The 13789-nt window shown below is 39.5% G+C and overlaps 3 protein-coding genes across 9 annotated transcripts in view; 2 read left to right on the top strand and 1 right to left on the bottom strand.

Moving 5' to 3' along the window:
- Window positions 1–726: 726 nt before the first annotated feature.
- uqcrfs1 (ubiquinol-cytochrome c reductase, Rieske iron-sulfur polypeptide 1) lies at window positions 727–2982 on the bottom strand. Its single transcript, XM_077516598.1, has 2 exons — window positions 2721–2982; window positions 727–1458 (listed from the first exon to the last, which is right to left on the bottom strand). Exons 1-2 carry the CDS (start codon window positions 2830–2832, stop codon window positions 848–850), a joined length of 723 nt encoding a protein of 240 aa, XP_077372724.1. The 5' UTR covers window positions 2833–2982; the 3' UTR covers window positions 727–847.
- Window positions 2983–3149: 167 nt separating this feature from the next.
- rxylt1 (ribitol xylosyltransferase 1) lies at window positions 3150–6079 on the top strand. Its single transcript, XM_077516597.1, has 6 exons — window positions 3150–3375; window positions 3519–3704; window positions 3834–3936; window positions 4001–4315; window positions 4461–4631; window positions 4821–6079. The coding sequence occupies exons 1-6, from the start codon at window positions 3231–3233 to the stop codon at window positions 5221–5223; spliced, it is 1323 nt and encodes a 440-aa protein (XP_077372723.1). The 5' UTR covers window positions 3150–3230; the 3' UTR covers window positions 5224–6079.
- Window positions 6080–6279: 200 nt separating this feature from the next.
- Window positions 6280–13789, top strand: part of srgap1a (SLIT-ROBO Rho GTPase activating protein 1a) — a 52020-nt gene continuing 44510 nt past the window's right edge. For 6 of the 7 annotated variants that reach the window (XR_013282826.1, XM_077516594.1, XM_077516593.1 and 3 more), the window contains exon 1: window positions 6280–6826. Coding sequence is in view for 5 of the 7 variants with exons in the window: in XM_077516594.1 (XP_077372720.1) it covers window positions 6763–6826 (64 nt within the window). In the remaining 2 variants the exon portion in view is untranslated. The remainder of the gene's footprint in view (window positions 6827–13789) is intronic. The other variant, XM_077516595.1, reaches the window with a different exon arrangement.

The following is a 13789-nucleotide window of genomic DNA, read 5'->3' as shown; positions in this document are numbered from 1 at the left end:
AAACATTCCCTGAACCTGCGTTTCATTGAACTACCACTGAATTCCCATTCAAGTTGTTCTCAGTTATCCAGTTTTAATGCATTGCATGAATACTAAACTCGTCGCTAGACAATAACCTTCCTCAGATGAAAAGCATTCCCACTTTCTGATTAGATATCCTTCTGTCCAAATTTAATGAGATGCAAGTAAAACTCTTCTTGTGCAAGATCATAAAATTTTCTTGTCAAAATTTTGAACAGGTTCACAATTTCGCCATTCGTTTGTTTTCAAATAAAACTGGAATTATTTTGTTATATTGGTTGCAGTGGTGGAGTATCAGGACCAGCAAGGTCTTCTACGCAGACTTCAAACACTGTCAAAAGCACTGATCTAGATTTACAACCCAAAAAATGTTTAATCAATCATTAATTTCAACCAGCAAAACACATTTGTAGCGATCTGCACACATTAATACATTTAATAATCAGCATCACTGATTGGTCTTTTTTTTTTGTCATTTCATTAGGCATCCCTTCATTTTGGTACAGCTGTGCTGTTGAATTTAAGTTTATAGTCTAGGTATTAAGAGGTGAATTATCAGGTACCGGTAAGTCCCCATTCAGGACTCAGGTAACAAAATTCAGGTAACACCCCTCTCCTTGCCTTAAATAATATGCGGAAACTAAAAGTAGCGAGAAACGACAGACCTTTCCAATGAGAGGATGAAAAATAAAACACACAGTCCTGTAGGAAACAGTTTTGTTTTGTTTTATTGATAATAGACCATTTTCACCTCCAACTTGTGCATACATCCATCTTTCAAACATATTCTACAGTAGAGGATAGATTGTTAAGGTGGCATGATTATTTATCCCACCACAACGGTGTCATCATCTTGGAACTCATAGTAGGGAACCTCCAGGTTAAGAGGAGCCGGCCCCTTTCTAATTCTTCCTGAAGCATCGTAATGAGAGCCGTGGCAAGGACAGTAGAAGCCGCCGAAATCACCCGCGTTAGCAATAGGCACACACCCCAGGTGAGTGCACACACCAATGACGATAACCCAGCTGGGGTTGATCACTCTATCTTTGTCGTGCTGGGGATCGCGGAGCTCTGCAAGATTCACAGCTTCCTCTGTGGTGATTTCCTTCTCAGTGCGATGGCGAACAAACAGGGGTTTGCCTCTCCACTTGAAGGTCATGTTTTTGCCTTCTGGAATATCACTCAGCTTGACTTCAATCTTGGACAAGGCCAGGACGTCGGCTGAGGCACTCATGGAGGAGACAAACTGGGTGACCGTCGTTTTGGCTGCATAGATGCCAACGACGGTGGTGGCCCCTGTGAGCAAGTAGGAGAAGGCCTTCCTCGTCTCACTGCTGTCCTGAGAGGACTTGTTCGGGTCGGTGACTTCTGGGCGGCGGTAAGGTGTGAAGTCAGGGATTTTGATGTCTGTATGGGTGAGTCGGTTTCCACCAGGAGCTAAAATCAGATCATCAAATAAATGGTTATACACACCAGTTAAATTAATGCATACCCAAATACGTACTTAAAATTTTATTTTTGAAGCAGATGGATTAATACTTATTCTAGTGTTGAATCTTTTATTCACTGTAATATTAATGCCCTCGAAAGAAAAATGCATCATTTTATTACACTGTGCCTCAAATTATCACACTAGTATAGTATATCAGTATAAATGTGGAGTATCAAAATGTGAAAATCACAAGGATTGTAAAGAGTTTCAAATGTTTAAGGTTCACTTAAGTTACAAACATTGACAATTTCACACCATCACTATTACTGTTCAATTTTTGATTAACATTAATTTTAGTTTCTCTGAGTATGTAGTCTTACAGCTTCTTCCATTTAGTGCATACAGCAAAACAAAAGTATAAATTAGATGCAAACAGTAGGAGGATATCAGAGTTGCTATACGGCTGACACTGTCCAGATTAGTTGCTCAACTTAATACGGCCTAGAGGTGTCTTTCATAGTTGCGTTTACGATAACTGTGACTTTTTATATTGCATTAGCATGGGTAAGTGGTACACTGTTGACAGCAAACTGTTACCACTACAGTAATTTTAATTGATTCTTTTATATTTACGGTGTGCCCCTATAATTATTATTTTTTTCCCCATACAAAAATATACTGTAATTCTGACTTTTATACTGCATTGGTACGGACCCATGATTATAAATGCAAACTAATGTAACAAAACAATGTCATTATGAACTGCTGTTAATTTGGATTAAACGTATTCCGGTCATTTCTGATTGTTGTGTCAATATAGCACATTGCTTAGAATTGTCTAGCTTTTCTATTCTAGCATGGTTTGTTTACCACTGAAATACCTGGGTAAGTATCTGTTTTTGAGATTGTCCTTGAGTGTGTGCTCTGTGCTGGTTGTCTTTCCAATTCTAACACCACCATTAACCAAGCCAAGCATGGACGCCAGTACAGCAGTGATGGCTAAACAATATTTAATTTTGAAGTTCTGACATTATTTTTGCCTGCAGTACGGGCGTCGGCGCGTGAACGTGTCCTACGACGAACGATCTATGATTTTTTTTTGTTTTTTTTTTAATCCAAGGACAACACAACACGCGAGCAAGTTACAACTACATTTATTACAGTTCAACTCTGTGTTTGAGATAATTGCATAGATAACCGGCCACTGACGTTAGATTGTAGTGACTGTATTGTTAGCCGAAGGAAGGCCTGCACGAACGTATCTTACCAGTAGCAGCGACCAACTCTTTAGCTCCAGGTAACACCACACATTTGGCGGATTGCTTTGTTCCCCGCAACACTGGGGCAAGAGCCCCAAGACGACAAGCAAATGTCATCATTTTCACTCGATAAAATAATTCTTCACCCCGTATCAGGGGACACGACCTTGCGTGAACAAATGCTATCCGTGTCCCTGTATTCGGATACGTCGGAAACACTTTGCTTGTGACTGGTTCCGCCTCGAAGTATGACCTACACCAGTCCTTTTTTTCAATGCCTAAGGAAAAACGTAAAATATACACAGATTTCTAAGAACAAAAATACATAATTTCACGTTTTGCACGCATCCGGATAAAAAAAAAAATATGGGTTCAAACATATGTTTAAATAAAGGTTAATTTTTAAACAGGCACAGCTTCAAGACAACCTTTCTCGTGATGTAAACAAGGGTCCTCCCACAAAAAATGGAAGTTGAGATGCATAATGGTAACATAACCGATAATAGAAAGAGGGAAAAATGAAATTTCCTAAGAGAAAGTTGTTTCTTCTCATAATTTTTGCCTATGTCGCGTTTTCGTTATACGCTGCATACAACGTGTTCTTCAGCACTAAAGTCATATCACGCGTTCACAGGGTGGAGAAGAAAGAAGCAGGACCCTCTGGTATTTTCACACACAGCAAATAACACTTTTTTTTTCATATCTAGTAGTACAGTTAAGTCACAGACTAATTAATTCAACAAAAAGTGGATGTATGTTGACTAAAACAAAACGATTGTGCCGATCTGTGTCTGTTTTGCTTGCAGGGGGTGTTCGAGATGGCGGAGCGGCTCCATTCATTGGTGATGAGTGGAATCCGTGGGAGGATGAACAAGTGGAGTACAATTCCGCACTGAACAAAAAGAGAGAGGCCTTCAAACAACATATGGCACGAATCGAAAAGAATAAACCCAAAAGATACAAGGTCCAAATCTGGGGTAAAGCAGCCATAGGTGAGAAATGTTTAATTTCTTTTCGTTTTTCTGGAGGTACCATCACCTTCTTGCGACCTAGTTTGCCTTTTGCTCCTCTTATATTTTGTTATTATGATCATAATATTATAAAGTCATTTTCCCCACCAGGACTTTATCTTTGGGAACATATATTGGAGGGACCCCTCAACCCAACTGATAAAATAGCACAATGGAGAGAGGGCGAACTCCAGTCAAGCAAAATTGATTTCAGGTAACAAGTGTCTAATGCGTATTTAAAATGTTGTGAACACGATCATTTCATCCTCCATCTCTAGTTTTTACACAGGGCCTGCGGTAGTCCAAGGTCATGTTCCCTTGGATATGAACAGCCTAGTTCTTGTTCTGAATGGTCGTGAGCAACAGAAAGTGGCGTACTCCACACGTTGGTTGGAACATGTCCAAGCTTTGGTTCAGTCCCACACTGTGTCTCACGTGGCGGTGGTTCTGCTGGGTGATGAGCACTGCAACAATGACTGGATCGGGCCATACTTAAAGAGACACGGTGGCTTTGTGGACCTGCTCTTTTTAGTGTATGATAGCCCTTGGGTCAATGATAGAGATGTCTTCCAGTGGCCCCTTGGTGTTGCTACGTAAGTTATGTTTTCGGTTTCTGTTGATTGTCACACAATCTAGATAATTCTCACTGTAAATGTAATAAAATATGCATAATACGTGCAAATACGTTTAAATTTTAATTAAATCCACTGTATTTTACATATCATGTTTCCTGTTCAGATACAGACAGTTCCCCATGGTCCGGCCCAATGCTGAGATGATCACCTCCAACAGGCCATACCTCTGCAACTTCCTCGGTACTGTTTACAAGAATTCTTCTAGGGAAACACTCATGCAGGTTATGAAACAATCTGGCCTGGAGAAGGATTGCATCACCACTGCCAGGGAGAAGTAAGTCATTATGTGATATCAGAATCAATGTTACTAAACATAAAGCTTTTTCCTGTCATAGATTTGGTCCATAATATGGCACCTCTGCATTAACTCATTATAGTAGTAAAAACAACAAGCATACAGGATTAGAGACACAATAGATCAGTGGGCACTTAATTTCCCTTTTCTTTTCCTCTGTACATGGAGATGGCTCCCCCAGGAGACAGCAGACAGTCTAAAGCACTATCAAACCGCACTGACCCAGAGCGAGCTCACTCTTTGCCCCGTTGGCGTCAACACAGAATGTTACCGCATCTACGAGGCCTGCTCTTATGGCTCCGTGCCCGTCGTGGAAGATGTACTGATGCCTAGGACCTGCGCGGCGGGGCCTAGCTCGCCATTGCGCCTCCTGAAAGCGGCGGGAGCACCCTTCATCTTTATCAGTGATTGGCGGGAGCTTCCTGCTATTTTGGAGAAGGAGAGAGGCATGAGCCAGGAGCAGAGGGTGGACAGGAGGAGGAGATTGCTGGAGTGGTACGCCACTTTCCGTCAGCAAATGAAGGAGAGGTTCACTGAGGTCATAGAGGAGAACTTTTTCAAAAGTGGCTGATAATGTTGCTTAATAGGTGACAATGATTTAATTTATTTCGTGGAAAATAGAGAAATGTGATTGCCTTCTTGTGTACTGAACCTGGTGATAGTATTCTGTTATGTGCAGTTTATCTGAATGATATTTATGTATGTTGTGAAGTTGTGAGCGCTTCAGAGAGTTTTCTTTGTTGTTCATATTTAAATGTTGACAGTGATTGAATGTTCAGTTATGTAGAATTCAGAGAGAATATGAAGCATTTGTATACTGAGGTCAATATATTTCAACTACATTTTGTATGTGTTTGTATGAATTTAGTTGGATGATATATATTTTTTTTTTGTATGTTAGAAAAAGCAATGACAACAGTAGAAATGGAACAGTGTTTTAACTTAAACTAGGCCTTGTTTCAAACTGGTACATAATATTTTATATTGTGTGTTCAATGTGGAAAGTTGAATATTGCATGTTAATTTTATAATTTCTATTTATTTTTGTTGCTATGATGCATGGATATAAAGTATTTTGTCAGTGCAATTAAATATAATTGAGCTTCTTTATAGATTCATCCATCAACTATAAAATCATGCAATGGGAAGCTGGCGAAAAGGAATATTGTATCCTGCAGATGGCGCTCAGGTCCAATTTATATTAGAAGTCAACAGTTTGCATCTGAATACAATGCTGGGTTTACAGGTAAATGCTGAGCAAAATCCCACACTATCCCATTCCACTACTGCATTCGATAAATATGTGTTTCTACCTCCCTCAAGCCGTTTTTCATGTTGTGCAACTGTTTAACTATTTATTATTGGGTTGGATTCCTTAGCTGTGTTCTCTACTATTTTTGATATGCAGTATTAAACTTTTGCCAAATCATGGTCTTAAGAGAAATTTTTAGAGGTGCATTTCAATACATGATGCAAGTATGACATGGAACGAATACATAGTCTGAAGTACGTGCGTGTGTGCGGGCGGGCGTGCGCGTGTGATATCCCTCCCTCCCTCCTGCCTGATCTCTCGCTGCCTTGTGTGCTGCAGTTGGCCTGCCTACTTGTCTTTCTCAAACCAGCCGGTAGTTAGCGGGGGAGAAACCTTCCAGGGAGAGCGAAGAGGGGGGGGGGAGGTATTGGCGTGAGTCCTCACTCCGAACCACTAAAACCGGACATAACACTTAATTCAAGTCGACTTTACAGCCCCCTGATGCGGCTTTTGGGCACTACTTTTTTTACGCGGTGCTAACTGCGGATGATGCTCGGCTACGGAGCCTCTGAAAACTTGCCGGATTGTGGCTTTTTTGGTTGTTGTTTCCCGTAGTAGCGAGAGAGAGGCTGTCTTGGGAGCTGTGGGGATCTATTGGTTGGAATCGGATTGCGCATCGCCAACCCGCTAAGAAAGAAGATTATCAATGAAGAAGTAAGCGTTTTCTCCTGGGAACTTAATCATTTTGTTGCGCGACTTTTCCTAGTCCAGTGTGGGATGAATCCCCATTTGTAACCCACGCTTGTTGACAAGCAGTTAAAAAAAAATACATCATTTTTGCCAACAAGGGGACATAAAATGTCTTCGCCGAGGTTTAAAAAGGATAAAGAAATCATCGCGGACTACGAGAGTCAAGTGAAAGGTAAGTGGCAACTGGAATATTTGGTTTACTAATGCGCTGTTAACGGGAGAACTGGAAAAATTGCAGACAAGCTTGTTCATCATGAGGCGTTAGCTAGTGATTTAAAAAGTTTGGAATGTATGACCTCCAGCAGTGCTTTAACTGAGACATGACTACTACCCGGTGTCTTACGACTATGCAACATGGAATGTATTTGGTGTAGTTCGGTAAGCGTAAGCATTTTAAATCGAGTGCGCTAGATTTGCAAAAGAAATACACAGAGTTGTAATTAGGCACTTTTTCCCCCCCCTCTCGAGACTGTTTCGTGTTTTTTTTTTTTACAGTAAACAATAAGTTCTGAAAAGTCGGTTTAGGTAGTACAAGCATTAGAAAATGCACGTTGAGACAACACACATATAAAGATCCGGGAGCAAATCAGAGAAGTTGGTGCTTCTTTGTTTCCTACTGCTGCACAAATCCCAATATACTGTAACATATAACGTGGCATATATGTGTGCAAGGATGACTTCTTGTCAAAAACAAATAGACTGACACAGGAAAGACGCATTGGGCTGCTCCTGGGTAGCCATGGGGATTTGGCTTTCAGCCAGCCAGCTCTGTTTATCGGAGCCTGTTGCATGCCACAATACCACATTATAGTGGAATACAATCCGGTCTGGGTCACTGGACAACCTCCTATTTGGTGGTACAGTACTTCAAAACAATTTCAACCACAGGGAAAGGATTGGAATACTGTAATTTGTTCCAGAACTAAAACCATCATAAAACCTTTGTTAACTGTACGGACAATAACATATATTCTTGCAAGTGTCAAACTAAGCCAACTTTTAATAGTTTTCATGTACTGATGACTTGACAGCCCTTGTTGAAGCATGCCATTCTTCGGTAATTAGTGCCAAGTACAGCACAGTCTCAGATATGAATCCTATGTTTGTTTAGGTCTTGCATGACATTATCATTTCATGTTTTGGCAAAGAAAAAGCAAACACACATTTAGAATTATTTATTTGATGCTTGTTGCTCTGAAATCTCAATCAATATGATGAGGTCTTGCATGACACCATGCAAATTCTGCCCTAATTCCCAATTGTATGACTTCATTGGCATTCGACTACAAAGGTTGCACAGTACTATTCACTTCCCTCTCTTGAGCAGCCAAGGGGGGAGGTTGGTGGGGTCTAAAGTGATCCGCACTGCTTGAAGAGTTAAAAGATTTGCATGTGCTTGGCCAAAAGTGTTTCATTTGCAAGAAATATTATGGTCCCTCTTCTCCTTCTCACCATGATAATGACTAAGGGCTGTAAGAAGGAATGATACACCGTCATTTGGGATGCTAAATGAATGATGTTGAGAAACTTCCCATTTGTCATGCGACATCAAACTGCTGCTTAGAATTGCTGTTTATAGATAGAAGACAACTAAACTTGTTTTTTTTTTTTTAATTAATCCCCCGAGGGGAATCTGTTCGTAAGTGGTTTTGTTTTAGTGATGTTGCAATTCAATTCTGAATCCAAGGCTTGGCACCTTTAAATAATTATTTTGTGGCTAGAGTGAAACATCACTGGCAGCGCAAGCAAGAAGGATACAGTAGTCAACTTTTTACAATGATTTTGTCTGTGGTGCGTTGGGTTATTATTAATCTCTGCTTTGTTTGAAGATGGAATGCACATTTATCAGTCAGAATCTTTTGTCACAGTCCAACATTTGAAAGATGACCTGGAAAGTAGTTTTGCAGATGTAATACATTTGCACAATGTATGTTCTGCCTGCTACACAACTTTCAGTTTTACAAATGTAAGCTTTTTTCTTTAACTGCATCATAGTTATTTTCTGAAGTTATTGGAATTGTGCATGATGAGGTGAGGTTTAAACTTGATCAGCAATGGGCAGGTTATATAAATCTAGTCACTGAATAACTTAAACATTGGCTCATCTTGTGCAACCGTAACCACGTGTGATCTGTGATAAAACTGCCCCATATATGGTTCCACTAAACCAGTGCTTCCTGAGCTTTTTCAGATCAAGAGCCAGATTATCAATTGAAGAGCCAAACTCATGTAATGCCATAACAGAAGCTTAATTAGAAATACATTAAAAGAAAGAAAAATCACTAAAGAAAATGTGTACATCCTTTATGATACAATAGCTTTCAGCATTCTGCTGTGTCAATCTGTGACACAATATTGACCCAAAACCAGATTTTCTTTGGGAAACCCTCCCCTAAAAGTCATAGACTCATAATTCTACTGCTACATTCTGTTTTCGTAACTCTCTCAAAGTTTTATGAGTTGCAGTCAGTGACATTATGAGGAATGCCATCTGCAGTGGAGTTGAATAACCACCAGTGGCCGAGCGTGCTGACGAAGACAGCAAATCTCTATTGCACTTGTTTGGTTTTCTCTTCACAATGATCTGACAGACATTATTATGAGTCTATTTGCATAAGTGAATTGATCCAGAGTTTGAGGACTTAAAAAAAAAAAAAAAAACATTTTGAATTTGGAATACATTGCGTTAAATATGTTCCAAAAATAATGCATGTTGTTTTGTTTGTTTGGTACCATACTTTTGTAAAACATGATAGATATCTTAAACATTTTTCTTTTTGCCTGGCAAGTTTGAAAAGCATCTGTTATGTGTAATTTTTTTCTCATTTAATCTAATCTAATTCAACGTTTTTTGATCCACTACAACACTCTCAACCTCCCCCACCCTCCAAAACAATATTTTGTAGAATAAAATAGCGGCTGATTTAAAAAAAAAAAAAATGTATATGCACATAAAATTACGCTAACAAAATTTTGGCATGATGGGCTATCCCCATCACTTTTATGACACAAATTCATATATGTTGCTATAGTAGGTTGAACAGGGCCAAGCAGCTATTACCATTTGTCAAAATGCAGATTTGATGTCAGATGCTGATTGTTTATGGTCTCGAGGTCATGACTTTAGGGCAGCATCCCTTGAGCTTCTGACATGAGTACACCCCCACACCCTGATGAAGGCTGCCCCTCTTGACCTGCCTTCATTACTGGCGAAATCAGAGCCAGGTCATATGCAAACGCCAAAAGCCCACTTCAGTTTCCATACAATTGTAAAAGCACTGATTAAAGAAAATCCTTTATTTTGCTGTAACCTGGATAAAGGGAATACAAGCTTTGATGCCAAACTTGCAAAAAAATGTTGGGGTCCACAAAGGATGTTGTTTTATTTGTGTGCAGTCGTCCAGAGCTGTGAAACATATTAGTAAGTTACCCTAAAGGTGCACGATGCAAGATTAGACTCAAATTTGAGTGTTAAAATCATTACATATTATACAAGTAAAAGTCGCGCACGCTCCTGGTCGTGTGCACTGGGGTCCATTCCACGTTTCGCCAGAGGGGTCGCAAATGTGCAAAAACTTTGAATCGTGCATCGTGCCCCTTTAAGTTGAACAATTGGCATAATGTTCTGTTGCTCTAGTTTGTTTTGATTCCAAAGTTGTTGTTAAAATGTAGTTGGACCATTGTGCGCGTGTGGTGTTATATTTTCTGTCTCTCATAACTGAAGCTTTTGTATAGTGCTGTCACTATCGAATAGTTTTAGAATCAGTTAGCCGATCGATTATTCAATCGATTAATCGACGAATTAGATTCATTTTAATTTTGCAGTGTTTAATTTAATTTTGCAAATGTGTTACAAACGCATTTTCCCCCTGATTACTGTTTATTAACCAGTGATTTGTGTTTATTTTGTACTTAACTTTGTATTTGTATAGTGATTAAAAAAAAAAAAGGGGGGGGGGGGGTAGTTGATGTACTATGATACCGGTTCGGTCATTGTTTTCCAAAGTAAAAACAGAAGTTTGCAAATGTCTTATTTTGATTAAACACAATTTCTTTTTTTTTTTTCAAAAAGTAAAACAAAAATGACACCAAATAATTACTCGATTATTTAAATAGTCAATAAATAAATATCGGTGCAGAAACATGGAAGTACCGCAGTCAAACATTGGCAAAATGATGCAGAATGAGGCAGAAATTTTTGTCAACCAATGTTTGTAGTCCATTGAACCAAGTTAGAATATTTTTTTTCACCAGCCCTACCTGCAACCCTTCCTCTTATCCTTGTCAAAAATGGTGAAAATAGTCCTTTCAAGAACCGACAGAAGTTGTATAATGTCACCGAACAGCAAACCCACCATCATGCAGCATGCTTTTTAAAACAAAACTCGTTAACACTTGCATAATTAATTTTATGATAACATCATAAAGTAAACAAGAATTCAGTTTTATTGTTGCTGCCATTTTGACTGACCTATTTCAGCCGCAGAAATCCACTATTATAGACCTTATTTTTTAAGCTGACAAATGCTTTTTCAGTCAAAACCAACTGTGGTGTGACACTTACTGTAGAGGATGTTCTTGTGAATGAATGTTGCCAAGTGTGGGAGGTATGCACTGGCCTTTATTTATAGATTTGTAGATTTGTCATATTTTGCTGTAGTTGGTTCCCTGTCTCTCTACTACTAGGTGTCGAGAGTGTTAGAGTGGGATCCCTGCCATGTGTGTGTGTGGTAATGAGCAAGTTGTGGGTCAGTGTGGCCCATTAGCTAATAGTAAGCCCAACTGTGATAATAGAATTGGACCAGGTTAACAGAAGAATTCAAATGAGGAGAGAAATTAACAGAAAAAGCAGGATTTCGAGAGATCATTTTGCTACGTTGTGGACAACTTTAATTCATTTGAATGTCTGCTGGAGTCAAAGCAGATGGAGAGACACGAAGGCAGACAGACACAGTTTGACCATCAGGCCATACTGCTGCCTGCCACCTAGTAGGACTGGATTAGTCGGAATGAGATTGGGGGAAGGGGATGAGGCGGGATGAGGTCAGTGTGAGAATAAGTGAAGGCAGAGGTCATAAGCGGCTGATTTATTTTAATCTGCATGATGTGTTCAGCGGATTCATCTTCTACATGTAAGATGTCTTATTCGTACGGCTAGCTTTTAAGATGATCAGAAATGCCACAAGAAACATTTCTGCCTGCTTCCTTTTTCCTGAGTTCACATTTAATAATTATATAACAATTGTTGCAATAGTTTTCACAGATTTTGTGTTATGAGTTTGAGAGACCTCAATAAGTAGTCTGCAATTTCCTGGGACAAAACACCACGAGAAACATTTTGGAATGTGGATGACTTTTTTTTTTTTTTTTTTTTTCTCTAATAGGATTTGCTGGAAGTGGATTGTCTTTTTCTTACACATCTAAACACTCACATTGGGCATATTAGAATCATTTTTATTTGTCATGTACACTACACACATACATGAAATTTGACGTCTGTAGCCAACCAATCACAGTAGTGAGCACAGCAAACATATGTTGTTAGTAGCACGCACTGGAGCAGGGCACTACAGGCAACCTGGGGGTGGGGATGTTTGAGGTGAATGGTCTTGAACCAGAGTCAGGTGATGACCACTTGGCCACGACTGCTCCAAGTGCACATAAAACAAAACAAAACAAAAAGAATAACATAGAAACTCAATGAATAATGAACTCATGTTTATTAATCATGATTTTAATATCAACCAAAGTAATTCTGCTTATTATTTTTTCCATTACCAACCTACTGCTTGGGTACTGAGATATTTGACCTTATTCATGTATTAAGTGAAAATTAAGTCCTAAATGTTCACAAAAGTGCACTAATATGGGTACTTATCTGATCTATGAGTGTTACTTCGCAAGTGAATAAAATTTATTTCTGTCATCAACATCTAGCCCCCATCAATCCTTAAACTCTTAAACATGTGTGAATGCAAGTTTAATTTACTGATTTTATTAGTCTATCCCCCCCTCCTCTATTTCCCCTTTATTCCACTATGACCTCATGACCTGAGTGAGTTTGGCTTTGTGCTGGCTGCCTTCATAATCAATTGCCAAAGACCACCCTAAAGCAAAAAAAAAAAATAAAATAAAAAAAAAATCTCAACTGATTGTGTCATCCACTGGGCACCTTTCTTTCTAAACATTGATTTATTGCTGCTTCAATCCAGGAGGCTAAATCATAGCTCACCTTTCTCAGAATTTTCAAGACAAAATCAAAGCTCCCGGGGGGAGGAGGCAGGATGAAAGTGGCATACACAAGGCATGGTGTGCCGCTGTGCTTCATGTCCCAAGAAGTACTCATTTTGTTCTGCTTCCAGTCCGGATATGGATATGGGATGCTATCATGCATGCTAAGAGTCAAATAAAGAGAAAAAGTAAAGCTTTTGGACTTTGATCTGTCAGCCATGTTCCACTGCTCCAATTGCCAACATCCATGCATGACAAAACTATTTTTTTTCTGCAAATTATTTTGATGTAAATATTGACATTAACGGGGAAATATTCGGGTTACATCGCTAGCGGAGGAACGGAACTCCGACGTAACTTGAGGACTTCCTGTATCATGCATGGTAACCTGGATGGTTTTGAACCACATGCATAACTGCGTTGGTCTCACACACTGTCACGAAAGGTTGGCCTGTTTCTCCTGGCTCCGTGGGAGACAGAAAAGAGAAAGGCCAAGTCTTGCTTGCTGTAGTGTAGCGAGACAAAGAGCACTGAAAGCTGATCTGCCTGTTCTTTTCTGTCTTTTCTTCTTCTCTCTCTTTGTCCATTGCTCCGAGCAGCTGCCCTCAAGTCGATCACATTCTCTAGCTGTGGCTCAGAATTCATGCAGTAATCCTGAAGCATTGAGCGGATTTGTGTGGCTCTTTGGTCTGTAACTATAACTGGCATTTAGTTTCACCTGTCCAGTCTTGTCAGTGTGGTTGGTGCTCATGCTTTAGCAATTACAAATAACGTTAATATGATACTATGGCAAACATTTTTTTTTTTAAGTTTTAGTAGAAGATTTGTCATCCCTTTGCCTGAGTGTAATCTCTCAAGTTGGCTGCTGGTATTCCAAAAAATGGGAGTTGATTGCCCGTTAAAG

This window comes from Festucalex cinctus, chromosome 3 (assembly GCF_051991245.1).
Source record: "Festucalex cinctus isolate MCC-2025b chromosome 3, RoL_Fcin_1.0, whole genome shotgun sequence".
Lineage (NCBI taxonomy): Eukaryota > Metazoa > Chordata > Actinopteri > Syngnathiformes > Syngnathidae > Festucalex > Festucalex cinctus.
Note: the sequence above shows the minus strand (reverse complement) of the source record. Positions and strands in the feature narration are given on the sequence as shown.

What these genes read in the sequence shown, in the direction of transcription:
- uqcrfs1 (XM_077516598.1), bottom strand. Translation starts at nt 2,832, where the DNA reads ATGATGACATTTGCTTGTCGTCTTGGGGCTCTTGCCCCAGTGTTGCGG. An exon ending in AGAGTTGGTCGCTGCTACTG is followed by an intron (nt 1,459 to 2,720) that starts GTAAGATACGTT and finishes ATCTGATTTTAG; the next exon opens with CTCCTGGTGGAAACCGACTC.
- rxylt1 (XM_077516597.1), top strand. Translation starts at nt 3,231, where the DNA reads ATGAAATTTCCTAAGAGAAAGTTGTTTCTTCTCATAATTTTTGCCTAT. An exon ending in TGGCCCCTTGGTGTTGCTAC is followed by an intron (nt 4,316 to 4,460) that starts GTAAGTTATGTT and finishes TTTCCTGTTCAG; the next exon opens with ATACAGACAGTTCCCCATGG. An exon ending in ATCACCACTGCCAGGGAGAA is followed by an intron (nt 4,632 to 4,820) that starts GTAAGTCATTAT and finishes CTGTACATGGAG; the next exon opens with ATGGCTCCCCCAGGAGACAG.